We start from the raw sequence: 15,776 nt of genomic DNA, 5'->3' as shown, positions 1-15,776 counted from the left end.
GTAAGTGTTTTGTTGTTGTTGACTTTTATTATCCCATTGGGGAAATTTTGTTGTAATTTGATTCAGCATGCGAATACACAAAAAAGGAACCAAAAATACACATAAATCAATAAACAGTAAAAACTGCCCCACCCCCCACCCATTCACACACACCCAACAACACACTTCATCACCACTGACACCCGCTCAGTACACTACAACAACACTATCTTGCAAGCATGTAATTTTCATGGCTTTACTGAGACATCTTGTTTCATATATGTGTTCTAAACCTGTCTTAACTTACTTGCAGTTCTTAAACGTTTTCTTTTGTTCGACTGTGACATCAATACTCATCTCCTTAGTTTTTTAAATATATAATGTAAGGTTTGGCGTGTCATACCAGGAATAAGTTCATTTAAAACTGGTCTGTGATTCTCCATCCCCCAAGGGACACTAACTAATGCTGTATCATCAGTAAATTTAATTAGATATCTTCCTGGATGTGTACTTGTACAGTTTTGTGTGTACAAAATAAACAGTAAGGGTGAGAGGACACAGCATTGAGGAATTCAACATTAGTAATCTATTTCTCAGACAGTGAGCCACCCACACACTAATTGAACTCTGTTTCTTAAAAGTCGGGCAACCACAGAATAAGTCCCCCATCTAAGGAAAACTTTGAAGAAAAGTCAGCAAATAGGATTTTCACATAATTTTTGGGATATGAGTAAAAAATATGCAACAATGTTAGAATTGTATCTTCTACACCCTTTATTAAGTTGATAAGCTAATTGAAAAGATCCACTAAATGTTGTGTTTTTGACACTACATAACTTTTAACAAGCATTTAAAAGCTTTTAAACACCAAAGAGGTTAATGCAACTTGCAGATAGTCACTAAGCTCTGCTAATTTATTCTTAGTTTGTGTATGTATGATGGTTGAAGTTCTCTTATTATTATTATTCTACAGACAAAGGATTATGAAATCATTTACTCAAATTTTGTGATGCAGCATGCTGTCAGATCCAATACTGCTATCTTTTAACAAAAGTTTCTTTGGAAACTCTCACAGTGACTAGTAAAAAAAAAAAAATGCTCCGAACAAACATATTATCATCTGATGTGATCCACGACACCATTACAATAACCCACTTGTTCCTGGCTGTTCCTGGGATCCTTCTGAAGTCTGTACAGAGACACAAACTAGCTGTTTAAACTGGACGCATCAAAGCGAACATTCAGAATCAAACGAGGGAACTGAACACACATCTGTATACTGTATCCAGTATAGACAGCACCAGCGATTATAATGGGTGCTATTTGCTTTTGACGCGATGCTCACATCCAGTATAGGCAAATATCAGCCGTTAAGCATGTGGGCGGGGCATATGGTGCGATGATGTAAAATTATTAATTGATGCCTTGCTCTGGAGGTTGTCATTTGCAAATGTATTTTGCCCGTGTGACATCACCAATCCTGCAATATCAAAAAGAACCATTTTGATTAAATAGATGTTTTCCTTATAATGAGGAGGACGTTTTAAGAAAACATTTATTAAACTTGCAGGCCAGGGTGTTTTAATGATACCTCTTATATTAAAAAAAGTGAAATTAGATTTCTCATGTCTTGACCCCTTTAAAACATCATACATTCGCTCAATTTATAGAGAGTTACAGAGAAAAATGGACATCATACAGTAAACAACTAAAGATAAAACACTAGGAGGAGTTCAAGATGTTCCAAAAACAACAAATAAACGTGTCCCATCAGGAGACGCATGACAGATCAAACCAATATGTGTTCTAAAATAAAAATAAAAAGTATCAAGCATGTTAGTTATCCTCAGATTTAATAGAATCCGTCTAAGTGCCAGATTTTACTAAACAGGACAAATTAGCACGAGAGCGCGTAATTACAAAAAAGCGCAGAAGGGAGTGGAAAGTTCTTTTCGTGATCTACTGATGACATGCAAATTGAAAAACACACATGCAGCCGGATCATTTGCATAATGACCAACGCAATCTATCAGGAGCCGCACAAATTAGCACCTGGTTTAAGACAGGATTTTTTGGGTGGAAAATAATGGTGCAAATTCCAGTAAATCAAGGTTGAGTTTAAGTTGCAAACCTTAAAATCACCTTGCATGATTCATTTAAATACTCTCCTCCCATAAATGTTGCATCTGAAGGGGAAACTCCTACAAATCCCAAAAATAACCCTGTCCTTTTGAGCACAATTTTTTTTCTCCATGTCTTTAGTACATCCTGACAGCATTTTTTTAATGGCAAAAGAGGGTTCGCATTGGTGCAGGCTGTATTATGTTTTAAACAAACACGTTATCCTTAACGAATATTTTTGTAAAGTAGCTGATATGCCCAGACAGACTGATGATGGCCAGGTGTTCTCGGAGTCCAATCGACTCGGGTATTACACACAATGTTAAACAGAACCGGGACCCAAAGTAATAGATCGGGACCCGATCAGGACCTGGCTGACCATTTAAAACATAGACCCGAACCCGTACGGGTCCTGGGTTTGCGGGTCTTGGGTGCTCCGTGTAGAACTCTAAAACCAACACAATCTCATGGCAATTTGTATCTATTTTGTTTTTCCGAATTAGTGGCTAATTGTTATGAATTCATATGATCTTATTTGTACGTTTTCATACGATCTGCTCACCCCTCACTGACGGTTAGGGATACTTTTTTCCTAAAAATCAGCTAATTTGTGAAAATCTAAAGCTTTCAGTGATGTTCGTTTTCTAGCAGTCTTCTGAATGATACCTGCTGAAAAAGCTACCACTGCTTTATTTGTCTTCTTTTTAGGGTGTGATCGGGTATCCTGGTTTGGATGGCGTAGAGGGAGTTCAGGGGCATCGAGGAAAAGAAGGCCCTCCTGGACTTCCTGGTCCAAATGTATGTTACACACAGCTGCTTTACAAGCACACCGTTTCAAAATATATCAAATGTTGTATTATATAAAATATTATATGTTCTAAATGTTACACATGCTTTTAGAGAAACAATATAGAATTTAATTTAAACTTCCGCTGGACTGCTTTCATGCTTTGCCAGTCACTACAGACACATATTAAGGCATCATTTTCTTTTACTTAAACTGCAAAATGTTGACCTTACAATTTTTGTTTGTTATATGTGAGCCTGGACCACAAAACCAGTCATAAGGGTACATTTTTTTTTAACAATTGAGATTTATATTATTTATATTATTTATTTATACATATGAAATCTGAATAAATAAACTTTCATTAATGTATGGTTTGTTAGGATAGGGCAATATTTGGCCTTTAAAGGTATCCAAATTAAGTCCTCAGCAATGTATATTACTGCTAATAATACATTTGGTATATATTTACAGTAGTAAATTTACAAAATATCTTCATGAAACATCTTTACTTAATAACCTAATGATTTTTAGCATAAAAGACCCATTTTGACCCATACCCACAAATGTACCCATGTGACTTATGACTGTTTTTTTGGTAACTTGACTACTATTGAGAATATCTTATCGTTCATGCTAATATACAAAATATGTGCACTGACTTTTTTTTTTTTTTTTTTCAACAACATGAACAAATTGATTGTTGTATAGACTCTGTATTAGAGAATTGATTTATGTTAATAAAATGTATACATTAAATTTTATTTAATTTTTTTTTATCACACAGGGGAATATGGGAAGTAAAGGCATCTGCGGACCTAAAGGTTCTAGGGTACGGAGTGTGTGAGTGTGTTAATATATTTCCTGTGACACTACAGTATAATTGAACGCTAGCCAATCTCTCTCTCTCTCGTTCTCATTCTCTCAACAAGGGAACTTCAGGGACCCCTGGATACTTTGGCCCACCGGGGCTACCGGTAAGAGCGGTGTGAGAGTAGATTTAAGAGCTTATTGCTTAATAACTTGCATCAGAGTGTATGCAGTATCCATTTCTGGATATCACAATGCTTAAAAGAGTAAACCAGATGGTACTTAAATGTAATAAAATGTACTTTTTTTGTGATGCCATCATTGCTGCTTTGCTAACATTTACGGAGAATATAATTTTGTGAATGTCATGTCTTCCTCTCTTAGGGACTCCCTGGCAAACAGGGGCCAATGGGGTCTCCTGGTCTCCCAGGATGCAATGGAACAAAGGTAATGCAGAAGGATGGATCATTATTTGTAAATAAGCTGTAATCATTCCTTTAACCATTTTAAAGCCTTCCAAATGTCACCGTACCAAAGGTCACCGTTATAATTGACTTTAATAATTGTTTTTCTTCCAGGGTGAGCCAGGACCCCCAGGCGTTATAGGGACGATGGGAAAGCCTGGATTGCAGGTGAGTTCTGAAAATATAAGCATATATAGCCAATAACTGATATTAGGTCAAATCAGATAATATTAATATAACAATTGGCTGAGGTACCAAAGTAAACCCAGTTGCAGTGCTTAATTTTGGGAAATAAAAAACGAATGTAACAAAAACAATGGAGGTTGGAACGAGGATACATGGATACAAATCTCATCGATGATTAACTTGAATATCACCACGTCCAAAATCGAATACTGTATAGTAGGTACTACATTTGAATTTGAACTTTGTGGCTGTTAAAAAAGTATGTCCTATATATATATATATATATATATATATATATATATATATATATATATATATATATATATATATATATATATATATATATATATATATATTACGTTGCTTCACTACATGGCCTCATAGTAAAGTGTCCATCGACTGCACACCTCCAAATCTAGGAGGAAATAACAGGTTATCTGGGAACTTTTCACCTATTGATTTTCAAATACTATGCACTGTGGCATACTACTCTTTTGGCATACTGTGTAGGGAAGTATTCAATTCCAGACACTGTCACAAAAATTATGTTCAATATGAGAGTCTCATAAAATGCAATGGAGTGATATACCTGTATACTATTATGCTATAGATGTTTTCTATATTTATATTTTTATTCAATAAAGAAGGAAATGTGGGTGCTGTGGGAAATAAAACAAATGTAATGCTCTTGTTTTTCTTTGGTACTTGTTGTGACTGCTGTGTAAGTCTGTATTTGAGCCTTACTCTGATTAAGGCTGTAAATTTAAACCACAAACTTTGTTGCTGGTGTTGTCTTTAGGGAAGCCCAGGAATCCAAGGACCTAAGGTGTGTTTTATTCAAATAACTTCAGTCTTTTAAGAAGTGTTAGAAAGCTTTATTGCTCATTTAAAATAAAATCCACACACATATATACTGCATGCAGAGTTATTAGGAATGTTGCTTTTCTGATCATATTGTTTTTCAGGTACATTTGACCAATTTCAAAATAACTACTATTAGTTTTTGTATTTAATCATTTGTAAATTATATATAATAATAATAATTCATGAAGGCTGGGGATGAAAAACACTTTATAAACCCATATTCAGGTGTGTTGAATTATTAAGGCACATTTTCTTTTACAGTTCTTATAAAGTGGGGTCATTCTTTACGTAACTTAAGATCCTGACACTTTGCACTTCTGGAGACTCCAGTTAGGTTCCAGTTCGGGAATTATGTCATTCTTTTGCAGTTAACTTCGCCACCTTTTTCTGTCTGGCTCTGCTGAACCAATGTGTATTTCACTGTCTAATGGCCATGCCTTAACTGCAATGTCTTAGCCTGACGTGGTCATACTCAATTCTAGTCAGAATATGAGTCTGAAACTGCTCCATTGGGCTGTGATTATGGGGCGTGTTTTAACCGAACCAGGAAAGACCTCAACTGGATAGACCTACAACCAATCAGAGCAACGAAGCAACGCATTGTCAAATGTCAACAGAGCTCAACTGCACTGTGTTGCCAAGTCCACGTTTTTTTCTCGCGGGTTGTTTTCTATGTCCGTGGGTTGAAGCGACTATTATGTGATATATAGACCCATGAGTGCGAATTTTAGCAGACAACCTTGCCAAAATAACACACTTTTTACCCCCCAAATGCCATTTTTTCCCGGAGAACCCCCCGAGAAGCTATTGTTTAGGGCTAGTAGTTGGCGGGTTTTGTTGTAAAAACGTGGCAGCGCTGGTATGAGGCTGGAATACACAATCTTTGCCAGTGTTGTAAAAAAATAACATAATTTAATGATACACAGAGTACTTACCCAACATGATCATCATTTCTGAGAGAAATTGTGAAGGTGAATGCACATAAACATTTAAACAAGATATACATAAACAAAATTTGAAAAAATATAATCCAAGCCCCTTTGATGACGTGCATGATTATGTTACTGTTGATAATCTGTCCATCATCGTCTAAAGCCCACTTTGATGATTTCATTGGTCATGATAATTACTCCTCTATGGAGCGAGGCCAGACCAAACTGCCCGACCTAAAACATTTGTGGGCGGGGCTAAGTTCGGCTGGCATCCAGGCTAGCAATGTTTAGTACTGCAATAGTATTGTATCCTTCTCATGGGCATTTCATAATTTTTGACTTTTCAGTCTGAGTTAAATCTCTTTTTTTCTCATTTCATCTGTAGAAGAAAATTATCTTAATAATTATGCATGTTTTTTTTATTTCCAGCCTTTATGAACAATTCTATATCACTTATAAATGATTAAACACTAAACTAGTAGTTATTACAATTAGTGTGGTTTGGAATTATTAAAATGTGCCTGGAAAAAAACATGATCACAAAATCATGGCGCCTAATAATTCTGCACTCGTTGTATTATAAAATTCTGATGACCTTAATTATTGTTATTTTTAGGGAGATAGCTATATTTTCCCACCCGCTGAACAAGTGAGAGGGATATGTGGTCTTCCAGGCAGAGATGGAGATAAAGTAAGGGAATTCATTATAAGAATAATTCAGATTAAACATTTGGACAAGCACTTTATGTATCTTTAATGTCATTCCATTTTGTAGTATTCTGTGTGTTTTTTGACTGAGCTTTCTGATTGGTTGTGGATCTACAGGGTCCAATAGGATTTTCAGGGTTACCAGGACCAGTTGGACCAGAGGGGCCCAGAGGAGCACCAGTAAGTTGTTCAGTGTTTTTTATTAACCTCATGATTACATTATTGACATATTGTTTAAACTGTTTATTTCTTTTTAGGGAATACAAGGCTTCCCTGGATTAAAAGGAGAGAAGGTTAGTTCTGATTAGCTCATGATGTCAGCATGTCGGGCCAGCATCAAGAACTGGGTATACTTAATTATTGTCTTGCACACAATGCACATGCATTTCGGTCTATACTTCTTTGGTTGTGTGCGTAAAAGACGTGTTTGGCGCATGTAAGCCGTATAGTGGACTTTGTTCCAAAGTCAATTAATTCAATTCACTCGCACATGTGCTGTTGCATGTGCAACCGTCCACACGGAAACAAAAATCTGGCTGCATACGGATGTCCACAGCCCCTCCTGATGATGAAAAATGTGTTACACAAACTGTTTGGACCACGTCGGAGCGCGGATTACCAAAGTATACTTTGGCCTTTAGTATGTGTATATTTATATGTGTGAATCTAACATTTTTGCGTTTTGTATAGGGTCTAGAGGGGCGAAGCATGGGAATACCTGGACCCATAGGTCAAAAGGTCACTATTTTCATTTTCAATTTTGAGCTTTTGCTTACTCTTACAAAACAAGCATGCCTGTCAACAAGTATGTGAATGTGTAGGTAAACAAGATGAATAATTTGATTTGAATTTAATTATTCTCTCTATAAGCTTATTTTAAAAACTCAAAAATGCATTTTGTAGGGGGAGAGGGGACCACCTGGAATACCAGGACAAAAAGGTGTAAAGTTATTTGCATCAGGACCTAAGGAGCCCAAGGTAACATTTCCCTGAACAGTCATTCATTGTGGCTTTTGTTTAATTATTTATTTATTTTCCCAAAATGTACAGTTTTACACTGTAATACAAATGATTGATTTGAGTTTTGAGAAAAATCACTGTCTTTTTGGTTTCAGGGTGACAGTGGGGATATTGGAGACAAAGGAAGCGATGGGCCAAAAGTGAGTAAACGTGGCCACTTTTTTCGTTTGCTGTTGTTTTAATCATTTGTTTAATTGAAATTGCTTTAAGTTACTTCATTCACAAAGCCCAACTGCTCTATTCTACAGGGTCTTAGTGGTCGCCCTGGACCTAAGGGGAAGAAAGGGGAAATTGGAGAGCTTGGGGCTCCGGTAAATAACTAAATATATATATATATATATTCTCATTGATGCAATTAGCTAATCAACCAATCACATGGCAGTTGCTTCAATGCATTTAGGGGTGTGGTCCTGGTCAAGACAATCTCCTGAACTCCAAACTGAATGTCAGAATGGGAAAGAAAGGTGATTTAAGCAATTTTGAACGTGGCGTGGTTGTTGGTGCCAGACTGGCCGGTCTGAGTATTTCACAATCTGCTCAGTTACTGGGATTTTTACACACACAACCATTTCTAGCGTTTACAAAGAATAGTGTGAAAAGGGAAGAACATCCAGTATGCGGCAGTCCTGTGGGACTAAAATGCCTTGTTGATGTTAGAAATTAGAGGAGAATGGGCCGACTGATTCAAGCTGATAGAAGAGCAACTTTGACTGAAATAACCAATCGTTACAACCGAGGTATGAAGCAAAGCATTTGTGAAGCCACAACACACACAACCTTAAGGCGGATGGGCTACAACAGAAGGAGACCCCACCGGATACCACTCATCTCCACTACAAATAGGAAAAAGAGGCTACAATTTGCACAAGCTCACCAAAATTGGACAGTTGAAGACTGGATCTCGATGTCTTGTGGTTGTGCGTAAAAATCCTAGTAACTGAGCAGATTGTGAAATACTCAGAACGGCCTGTCTGGCACCAACAACCACGCCACGTTCAAAATTGCTTAAATCACCTTTCTTTCCCATTCTGACATTCAGTTTGGAGTTCAGGAGATTGTCTTGACCAAAACCACACCCCTAAATGCATTGACGCAACTGCCATGTGATTGGTTGATTAGATAATTGCATTAATGAGAAATTGAACAGGTGTTCATAATAATCCTTTAGGTGAGTGTGTGTGTGTGTGTGTGTGTGTATATATATATATATATATATATATATATATATATATATATATATATATATATATATATATATATATATATATATATATATATATATATATATAGTCAAGTTCAATAATCCCTTTTTATTTGGTGACTTACATTAACATATATATGTAGTTTTTAATGATTTATTGATTTTTAGGGGAAAACCGGAAAGGAGGGGCTGCGAGGAGAGTTAGGCTCTCAGGTAATAATGAAATCTCTTACAGTGGCCTGTCAGAGAAATGGCAGGCAGTTTTCCTTAAAGGTTTTTGCTGTTAACAAAGTTTTTTCCCCTCATAAAAACAAACAAACAAACTAATATGCAGAAAAATAATATTTTCAACCCTCATTCTGACCCTCTGTCTGAAATGATCAATTTTTAAGGGGCGGCTGCTTTAAGGCTTGTCAGTAAATACAACCCCAAATCAGAAAAAGTTGGGACAGTTTGGAAAACGCAAATAAAAAAAGAAAGTAGTGATTTCTAAATTTACTTTGACTTGTATTTCATTGCAGACAATATTAACACAAAATATTTCATGTTTTGTCCGGTCAACTTCATGTCATTTGTAAATATGCATCCTTTCCTGTCATTCAGACCTGCAACACATTTAAAAAAAAAGTTGGGACAGGAGGAATTTAGGGCTAGTAATGAGGTAAAAGGGTTAAATAATGATGTGATTTGAAACAGGTGATGTCAACAGGTGATTAAAATTATGATTTGGTACAAAAGCAGCATCCAAGAAAGATCTAATCCTTTAGGAGCAAAGATGGGCAGAGGATCGCCAGTTTGCCAAAAAATACGTGAGAAAATTATTGAAATGTTTAAAAACAATGTTCCTCAAAGAAAGATAGGAAGAGATTTGGATATTTCACATTCAACAGTGCATAACATAATTACAAGATTCAAGGAATCTGGAGGAATTTCAGTGCGTAAAGGACAAGGCCGCAAGCCTAAGCTGAACAACCGTGATCTCCGATCCCTCAGGCGGCACTGCATCAAGAATCATCATTCATCTATAAGCGATATCACCACATGGGCTCAGGACTACTTTGGCAAACCTTTTTCAAGTACCACAATACGTAGTTAGATCCACAAATGCCAGTTAAAACTGTACTGTGCCAAAAGGAAGCCTTATGTTAACAGTGTCCAGAAGCACCGTCGACTTCTCTGGGCTCAGAGGCATCTGGGATTGACCATCACACAGTGGAAATGTGGACTGTGGTCAGATGAATCAGTATTTCAGGTATTTTTTGGGAGGAATGGACGTCATGTGCTCCGGACCAAAGAAGAAAAGGATCATCTAGACTGTTACCAGCAACAAGTCCAAAAGCCAGGGTCTGTCATGGTATGGGGTTGTGTCAGTGCCCTTGGCAAAGGTAACTTGCACTTCTGTGAAGGCACGATTAATGCTGAAAAGTACATAGAGATATTGGAGCATAATATGCTGCCTTCAAGAAGATATCTTTTCCAGGGACGTCCATGCATATTTCAACAAGACAATGCAAAACCACATTCTGCACACATTACAAAGTCCTGGCTGCGGAGGAAGAGGGTACGGGTACTTGACTGGCCTGCCTGCAGTCCCGACCTGTCTCCAATAGAGAATGTGTGGCGCATTTTGAAGCGCAAAATGCGACAACGAAGACCCCCTACTGTTGACCACCTTAAGACTTGTTTGCAGGAAGAATGGGACAAAATTACACCTGACACACTTCTTCACTTTGTTTCTTCAGTCCCTAAACGTCTTTTAAGTGTTGTGAAAAGAAATGGCAACATTACAAAGTGGTAAATGCTTTACTGTCCCAACTTTTTTTTAAATGTGTTGCAGGTGTGAATGACAGGAAAGGATGCATATTTACAAATTACATGAAGTTGACCAGACAAAACATAAAATATTTTGTGTTCATATTGTCTGCAATGAAATACAAGTCAAAGTTATTTTATTTTCTTTTTTTATTTGCACATTCTATACTGTCCCAACTTTTTCTGATTTGGGGTTGTAGCCTGTTATGATGGGCTTATTGTTTAAACATGGCGTATTAAGGCGAGCATTCTTTGTCATGTTGTCGGCAGTCTCAAGTGCTTGGAGTACGTCAGAAATTGAATGGGTAGATTGTGTCAGTGATTATAATGGATTTTATTTCCTTTTCTATAGACAGATGTTAGCTGTGAAATCAAAATGGAAAATTCTTATTTTTTATGGAATATTGCAGCATTTATTATAAGGGCCAGATTTATTAACAGCTTGTACCAGTGCAAACCCTCTTTTGGCTGCTGAGAATTTTTTGTGTGTGAAAAATTAGCGCTGAAAAGCCCAAACAAAGCCTTTTTGTAGCTTGGTTATATTAATGCTTTGTTTATAATTCGGAGGAATTTTTAAGCTTTGAAACATGAATGTTTTAACTGTACAAAAACCTCAAGGAAATCAAGGAAAATTATTTTCTTTAAATTCAATGAAAAAAGTTAAGGAACAAATATTAAGATATATCAGGTAATGATGTTTATTATGACCAAAAGTTTTGTTTTGTCCTCATAGGGAGAGCCTGGAGATGTAGGATATCCAGGAGCTACTGGGATAGCAGGGGAAATGGTATCTGTCTCTCTGTCTGTTGTGTATGTGCTACATACCATGTAGGGTCTTACTTCGGTCAGAAAGCAAAACTGACAAAAATAAATAAATAAATAAATAAATGAGTTGCCCATTTTAAGTGCATTTGAACAGTGCCCTCTTATGGGTAGACTTTTTAAATGGAACCTCAGTATTTCTTTTAATATTCTTTATACTTGAATTCATTCATCTGTTTCTTTGTGTGTTATCAGGGTCCGAAGGGTGACCCCGGTAACCCTGGTGTCCCTGGAGAGGTAGTGACACTTTCACTTATGGCAATCTCCCGATGTTTAATCTCACTCTAATCAAATCATATTGGCTGTATACAGTGTAACTCTTTATTCTACTTCATTAGCTGTCTCTTTTTTTCTTTTTAACTTATTGATGAAGTGTTACTTAAATTGGATTTGTATTTTAGTACATTGTACTAGATAAGGAAATCAAAGGTCAAAAAGGTATTCCTGGGCCACCAGGACAACCTGGTCTACAAGGTAGTGAAGGTTAGTAACCAAATAAATTAAACCTACTTTCATGCACAAAAAACAAAAACAATTCTAAATAAATATGGCTAAATATTATGCCATGATTTTTTTCTTTTTATTTTGTTAAGAGGCACAAAACTGTTGAATGTAAATGCAACATTCAAACACAAAACATGACTTAATTAATTTAATAATGAACATTACTGTTCAAAGATTTGTGGACAGTAAGATCTTTTAAAGAAACACATGAAATAATACTTTTATTCAGCAAAGATGCATTACATTGATCAAAAGTGGCAATTAAGACATTTATAATGTTACTTATTTTTTTCAAATAAATGCAGAATAAAACAAAAAAAATGTCCAGATTCTGAAAAGAAACTGGTATTCATTAAATGATCAAATGAATGCATCCTTGTTGAGCATATTTATGTTTTTGAAAAAAAAAAAAATACTAAAATGTGTAATGATTAATAATTATTATTTTTATTTTATTTAGACAAAGTTTATATAACCAAATGTTATCTTTCTTAAAGGTTTCAATGGTTTTCCTGGACCTCCAGGTCCACAAGGTAATTGTATCGCATTTTCTCTTTTTTTTGCGCACATACAAATATACATATACACAAATGCTAACTTCCTCTTCACTCAAATATGTCAGGGACCGCCATACCAGGACCTATTGGAAACCTAGGTCCCCCAGGGTTTAGAGGTGTGAAAGGGGAAAAAGGAGAACCTGCACCTGACATCAGAGGACCCAAAGGACGTGATGGCTCATCAGGGGAACAAGGACCCCCTGGTGACCCTGGACCTCCAGGACTTCCATGTAAATGTCTTTTGTCAAAGACCGTCATTTTCAATTTATTTTATTAACCAAGCTTGACTGTTCTGTATGACTGTTTGACATGACACTGTTTGTGTGCTCCTCTCCTGCATCCCCAGATGTCAAAAGACTCTTGGCACAAAAAGGGCTCAAGGGTAAAAAAGGCCTAAGAGGCCCTGTGGGTCTGCATGGAGATCCTGGAGAACCAGGTAAGATTCACCCTTTAATGGTGTACGTTAAATGAATATTTCAGGATCAATGGTTAAATTAAGCTCATTACCAATGAAAACAATTAAGATTAAACATTTATCTTTCCCCATAGGAATTAAAGTGTTCACAGCGCTTCACTTTTTCCCCATTTTGATATGTCATGACCCAGCCCCGGATAAGCGGAAGATGATGGATGGATGTTTTCCTCAAAATTCTACAAACGATACCCCATAATGACAATATATAAGAAGTTTGATTGAAATCTTTGCAAATGTTTAAAAAATAAAATAAAAAATCACATGGACATAAGTATTCACAGCCTTTGCTATGACATCCTGTTTCTACTGATCATCCTTGAGATGATTCTACAACTTAATTGGAGTCCACCTGTGGTAAATTCTGTTGATTGGACATTATTTGGAAAAGCACACACCTGTCTATTTAAGTTCCCACAGTTAAAAGTGCATGTCAGAGCACAAACCAACCCATGAAGTTCAAGAAATTGTCTGTAGACAATCCTGTCTAGAGACAGGATTGTATAGAGCCACAGATTTGGGGAAGGGTACATAAAATATTATGCAGCATTGTAGGTCCCTATGAGCACAGTTGTCTCCATCATCCATAAATGGAAGAAGTTTGGAACCACCAGGAATCTTCCTAGAGCTGGCTACATGTCCAAATTGAGTGATTGGGGGAGAAGGGCCTAAGTCTGGAAGGTGACCAAGAACCCGATGGTCACTCTGACAGAGTTCCAGCATTTCGCTCTAGAGAGAGGAGAACCATCCAAAAGAAAAAACATCTCTGCAACACTCTACCAATCAGACCTGTATCAGTAAAAGGCACATGACAGCCTGCCTGGAATTTGCCAAAAGGCACCTGAAGGACTCTCAGGCCATGAGAAACAAAATCTCTGGTCTGATTAAACAAAAATTGAACTCTTTGACCTGAATGGCAAGCATCATGTCTGGAGGAAACCAGGCACCGCTCATCACCTGGCCAATACCATCCCTACAGCATGGTGGTGGCAGCATCATGCTGTGGGGATGTTTTTCAACGACAGGAACAGGCAGACAAGAAAACCTGCTCCATAGCACTTTGGACCTCAGACTAGGGCGAAGGTTCATCTTCCAACAGGACAACAACTTTAAGCACACAGCCAAGATAACAAAGGAGTGGCCATGGGACAACTCTTTGAATGTCCTTGAGTGGCCCAGCCAGAGCCCAGACTTGAACCTGATTGAACATCTCTGGAGAGATCTGAAAATGGCTGTGCACCGACGCTCCCCATCCAAGCTTGAGAGGTCCTGCAAAGTAGAATGGGAAAATCTGCTCAAAACTTGTGCCAAGCTTGTAGCTAAAGGTGCTTCTAAAAAGTATTGAGCAAAGACTGTGAATACTTATGTACATGTGATTTTTAAAAAATACATTTGCAAAGATTTCAAACTAATTTATTTCATCTAGTTATTGTAGGGTATTGTTTGTAGAATTTTGAGGAACAAATATTAATTTAATCTATTTTGGAATAAGGCTGTAACATAACAAAAATTGTGGAAAAAGTGAAGCGCTGTGAATACTTCTCAGATGCACTGTATATTCTAAGGCAGCATGCCACAAATGTTGTCCATGTAGTTGGACCTACAATATTCCTTTCCAAAAAATGTATGTTATGTGAATGCATAAAGTACAACCAAAAAACAACAACAAAAAAACGTGTTAATCACATAATGCTGTTTTACGTCATTTTAATACAGGAGAACAAGGAGAACTTTGCAGACTGTGTGCTGCTTCTGCTGCTGACCCTGGACCTCCAGGACCATATGGACTTTCAGGCGAACCTGGAGAGCCAGGTGAAATCATCAAGATGTCTTGTCTGCCAAAACACTCTAGGAATGACACAGCAATGCCTTTCCATATTCCCAGAACACACACAACATCTATAACACCCTAGAAATCCTCTAGCATCTAGCTGCATAGAAACTTTATTATGGTGCATCTATACTGTTTTCTGCATCTCTGCTATAAAGCATTTTTTGTTTCAGTGATTTTGGTTAGTTTCAATAACAGAACTCAAATTCATATTCTTTGTGCAGGTCGTGGAGGAGTTAGAGGCAGTAAAGGATCTCGAGGCTACAAAGGTCTAGATGGTCCACCGGGTCCTCCGGTCAGTTTAGCTTCCACTAAACCCAATCATCATCCTTACAACTCAGCAAATACTATAATTTGTCCATTCTAATTATGCAATTGGTATTGCAAATAAAGGTTTCAAATTCTCAAGGAAAGTTGTCTATGATGTGAATTAAAATGTTTTCACAGGGTTTCTTAGGTCTTCCAGGATTTCCAGGGCCTCCAGGGCCCAAAGGAGACCTAGGAATGAGATCTGAGATTGGGGAGAAAGGAGAGAAAGGAAACTCCGGTGCAGTAGGACCATTTGGAATAAAGGGGCAAGATGGTTTGCCAGGCACCCCTGGCTTTAAAGGACCACCAGGAGCAAAAGGAAACCCAGTTAGGACTTGGCATTTGTTGTAACCATAAACTTTGAGATAACTGCTATAACGTTGGTCTAAGTTTGTGT

The 15,776-nt window shown here is 37.2% G+C and overlaps 1 protein-coding gene across 1 annotated transcript in view; it reads left to right on the top strand.

Annotated features, from left to right (window-relative positions):
• The window catches only part of col4a3 (collagen, type IV, alpha 3), a 65,171-nt gene that overhangs the window by 29,712 nt on the left and 19,683 nt on the right, over positions 1-15,776 (top strand). Inside the window, exons 3-25 of the mRNA XM_067450302.1 lie at positions 2,809-2,898; positions 3,675-3,719; positions 3,820-3,864; positions 4,082-4,144; positions 4,276-4,329; positions 5,147-5,173; positions 6,760-6,834; positions 6,969-7,031; positions 7,109-7,144; positions 7,542-7,589; positions 7,755-7,829; positions 7,967-8,011; positions 8,120-8,182; positions 9,241-9,285; positions 11,618-11,671; positions 11,902-11,943; positions 12,108-12,189; positions 12,708-12,743; positions 12,833-12,997; positions 13,114-13,203; positions 14,956-15,051; positions 15,295-15,365; positions 15,518-15,706. Of these exons, the coding sequence (XP_067306403.1) occupies positions 2,809-2,898; positions 3,675-3,719; positions 3,820-3,864; positions 4,082-4,144; positions 4,276-4,329; positions 5,147-5,173; positions 6,760-6,834; positions 6,969-7,031; positions 7,109-7,144; positions 7,542-7,589; positions 7,755-7,829; positions 7,967-8,011; positions 8,120-8,182; positions 9,241-9,285; positions 11,618-11,671; positions 11,902-11,943; positions 12,108-12,189; positions 12,708-12,743; positions 12,833-12,997; positions 13,114-13,203; positions 14,956-15,051; positions 15,295-15,365; positions 15,518-15,706 (1,599 nt within the window). The remainder of the gene's footprint in view (positions 1-2,808; positions 2,899-3,674; positions 3,720-3,819; positions 3,865-4,081; positions 4,145-4,275; positions 4,330-5,146; positions 5,174-6,759; positions 6,835-6,968; positions 7,032-7,108; positions 7,145-7,541; positions 7,590-7,754; positions 7,830-7,966; positions 8,012-8,119; positions 8,183-9,240; positions 9,286-11,617; positions 11,672-11,901; positions 11,944-12,107; positions 12,190-12,707; positions 12,744-12,832; positions 12,998-13,113; positions 13,204-14,955; positions 15,052-15,294; positions 15,366-15,517; positions 15,707-15,776) is intronic.

This window comes from Pseudorasbora parva, chromosome 8, assembly GCF_024679245.1.
Source record: "Pseudorasbora parva isolate DD20220531a chromosome 8, ASM2467924v1, whole genome shotgun sequence".
Classification (NCBI taxonomy): Eukaryota; Metazoa; Chordata; class Actinopteri; order Cypriniformes; family Gobionidae; genus Pseudorasbora; species Pseudorasbora parva.
Note: the sequence above shows the minus strand (reverse complement) of the source record. Positions and strands in the feature narration are given on the sequence as shown.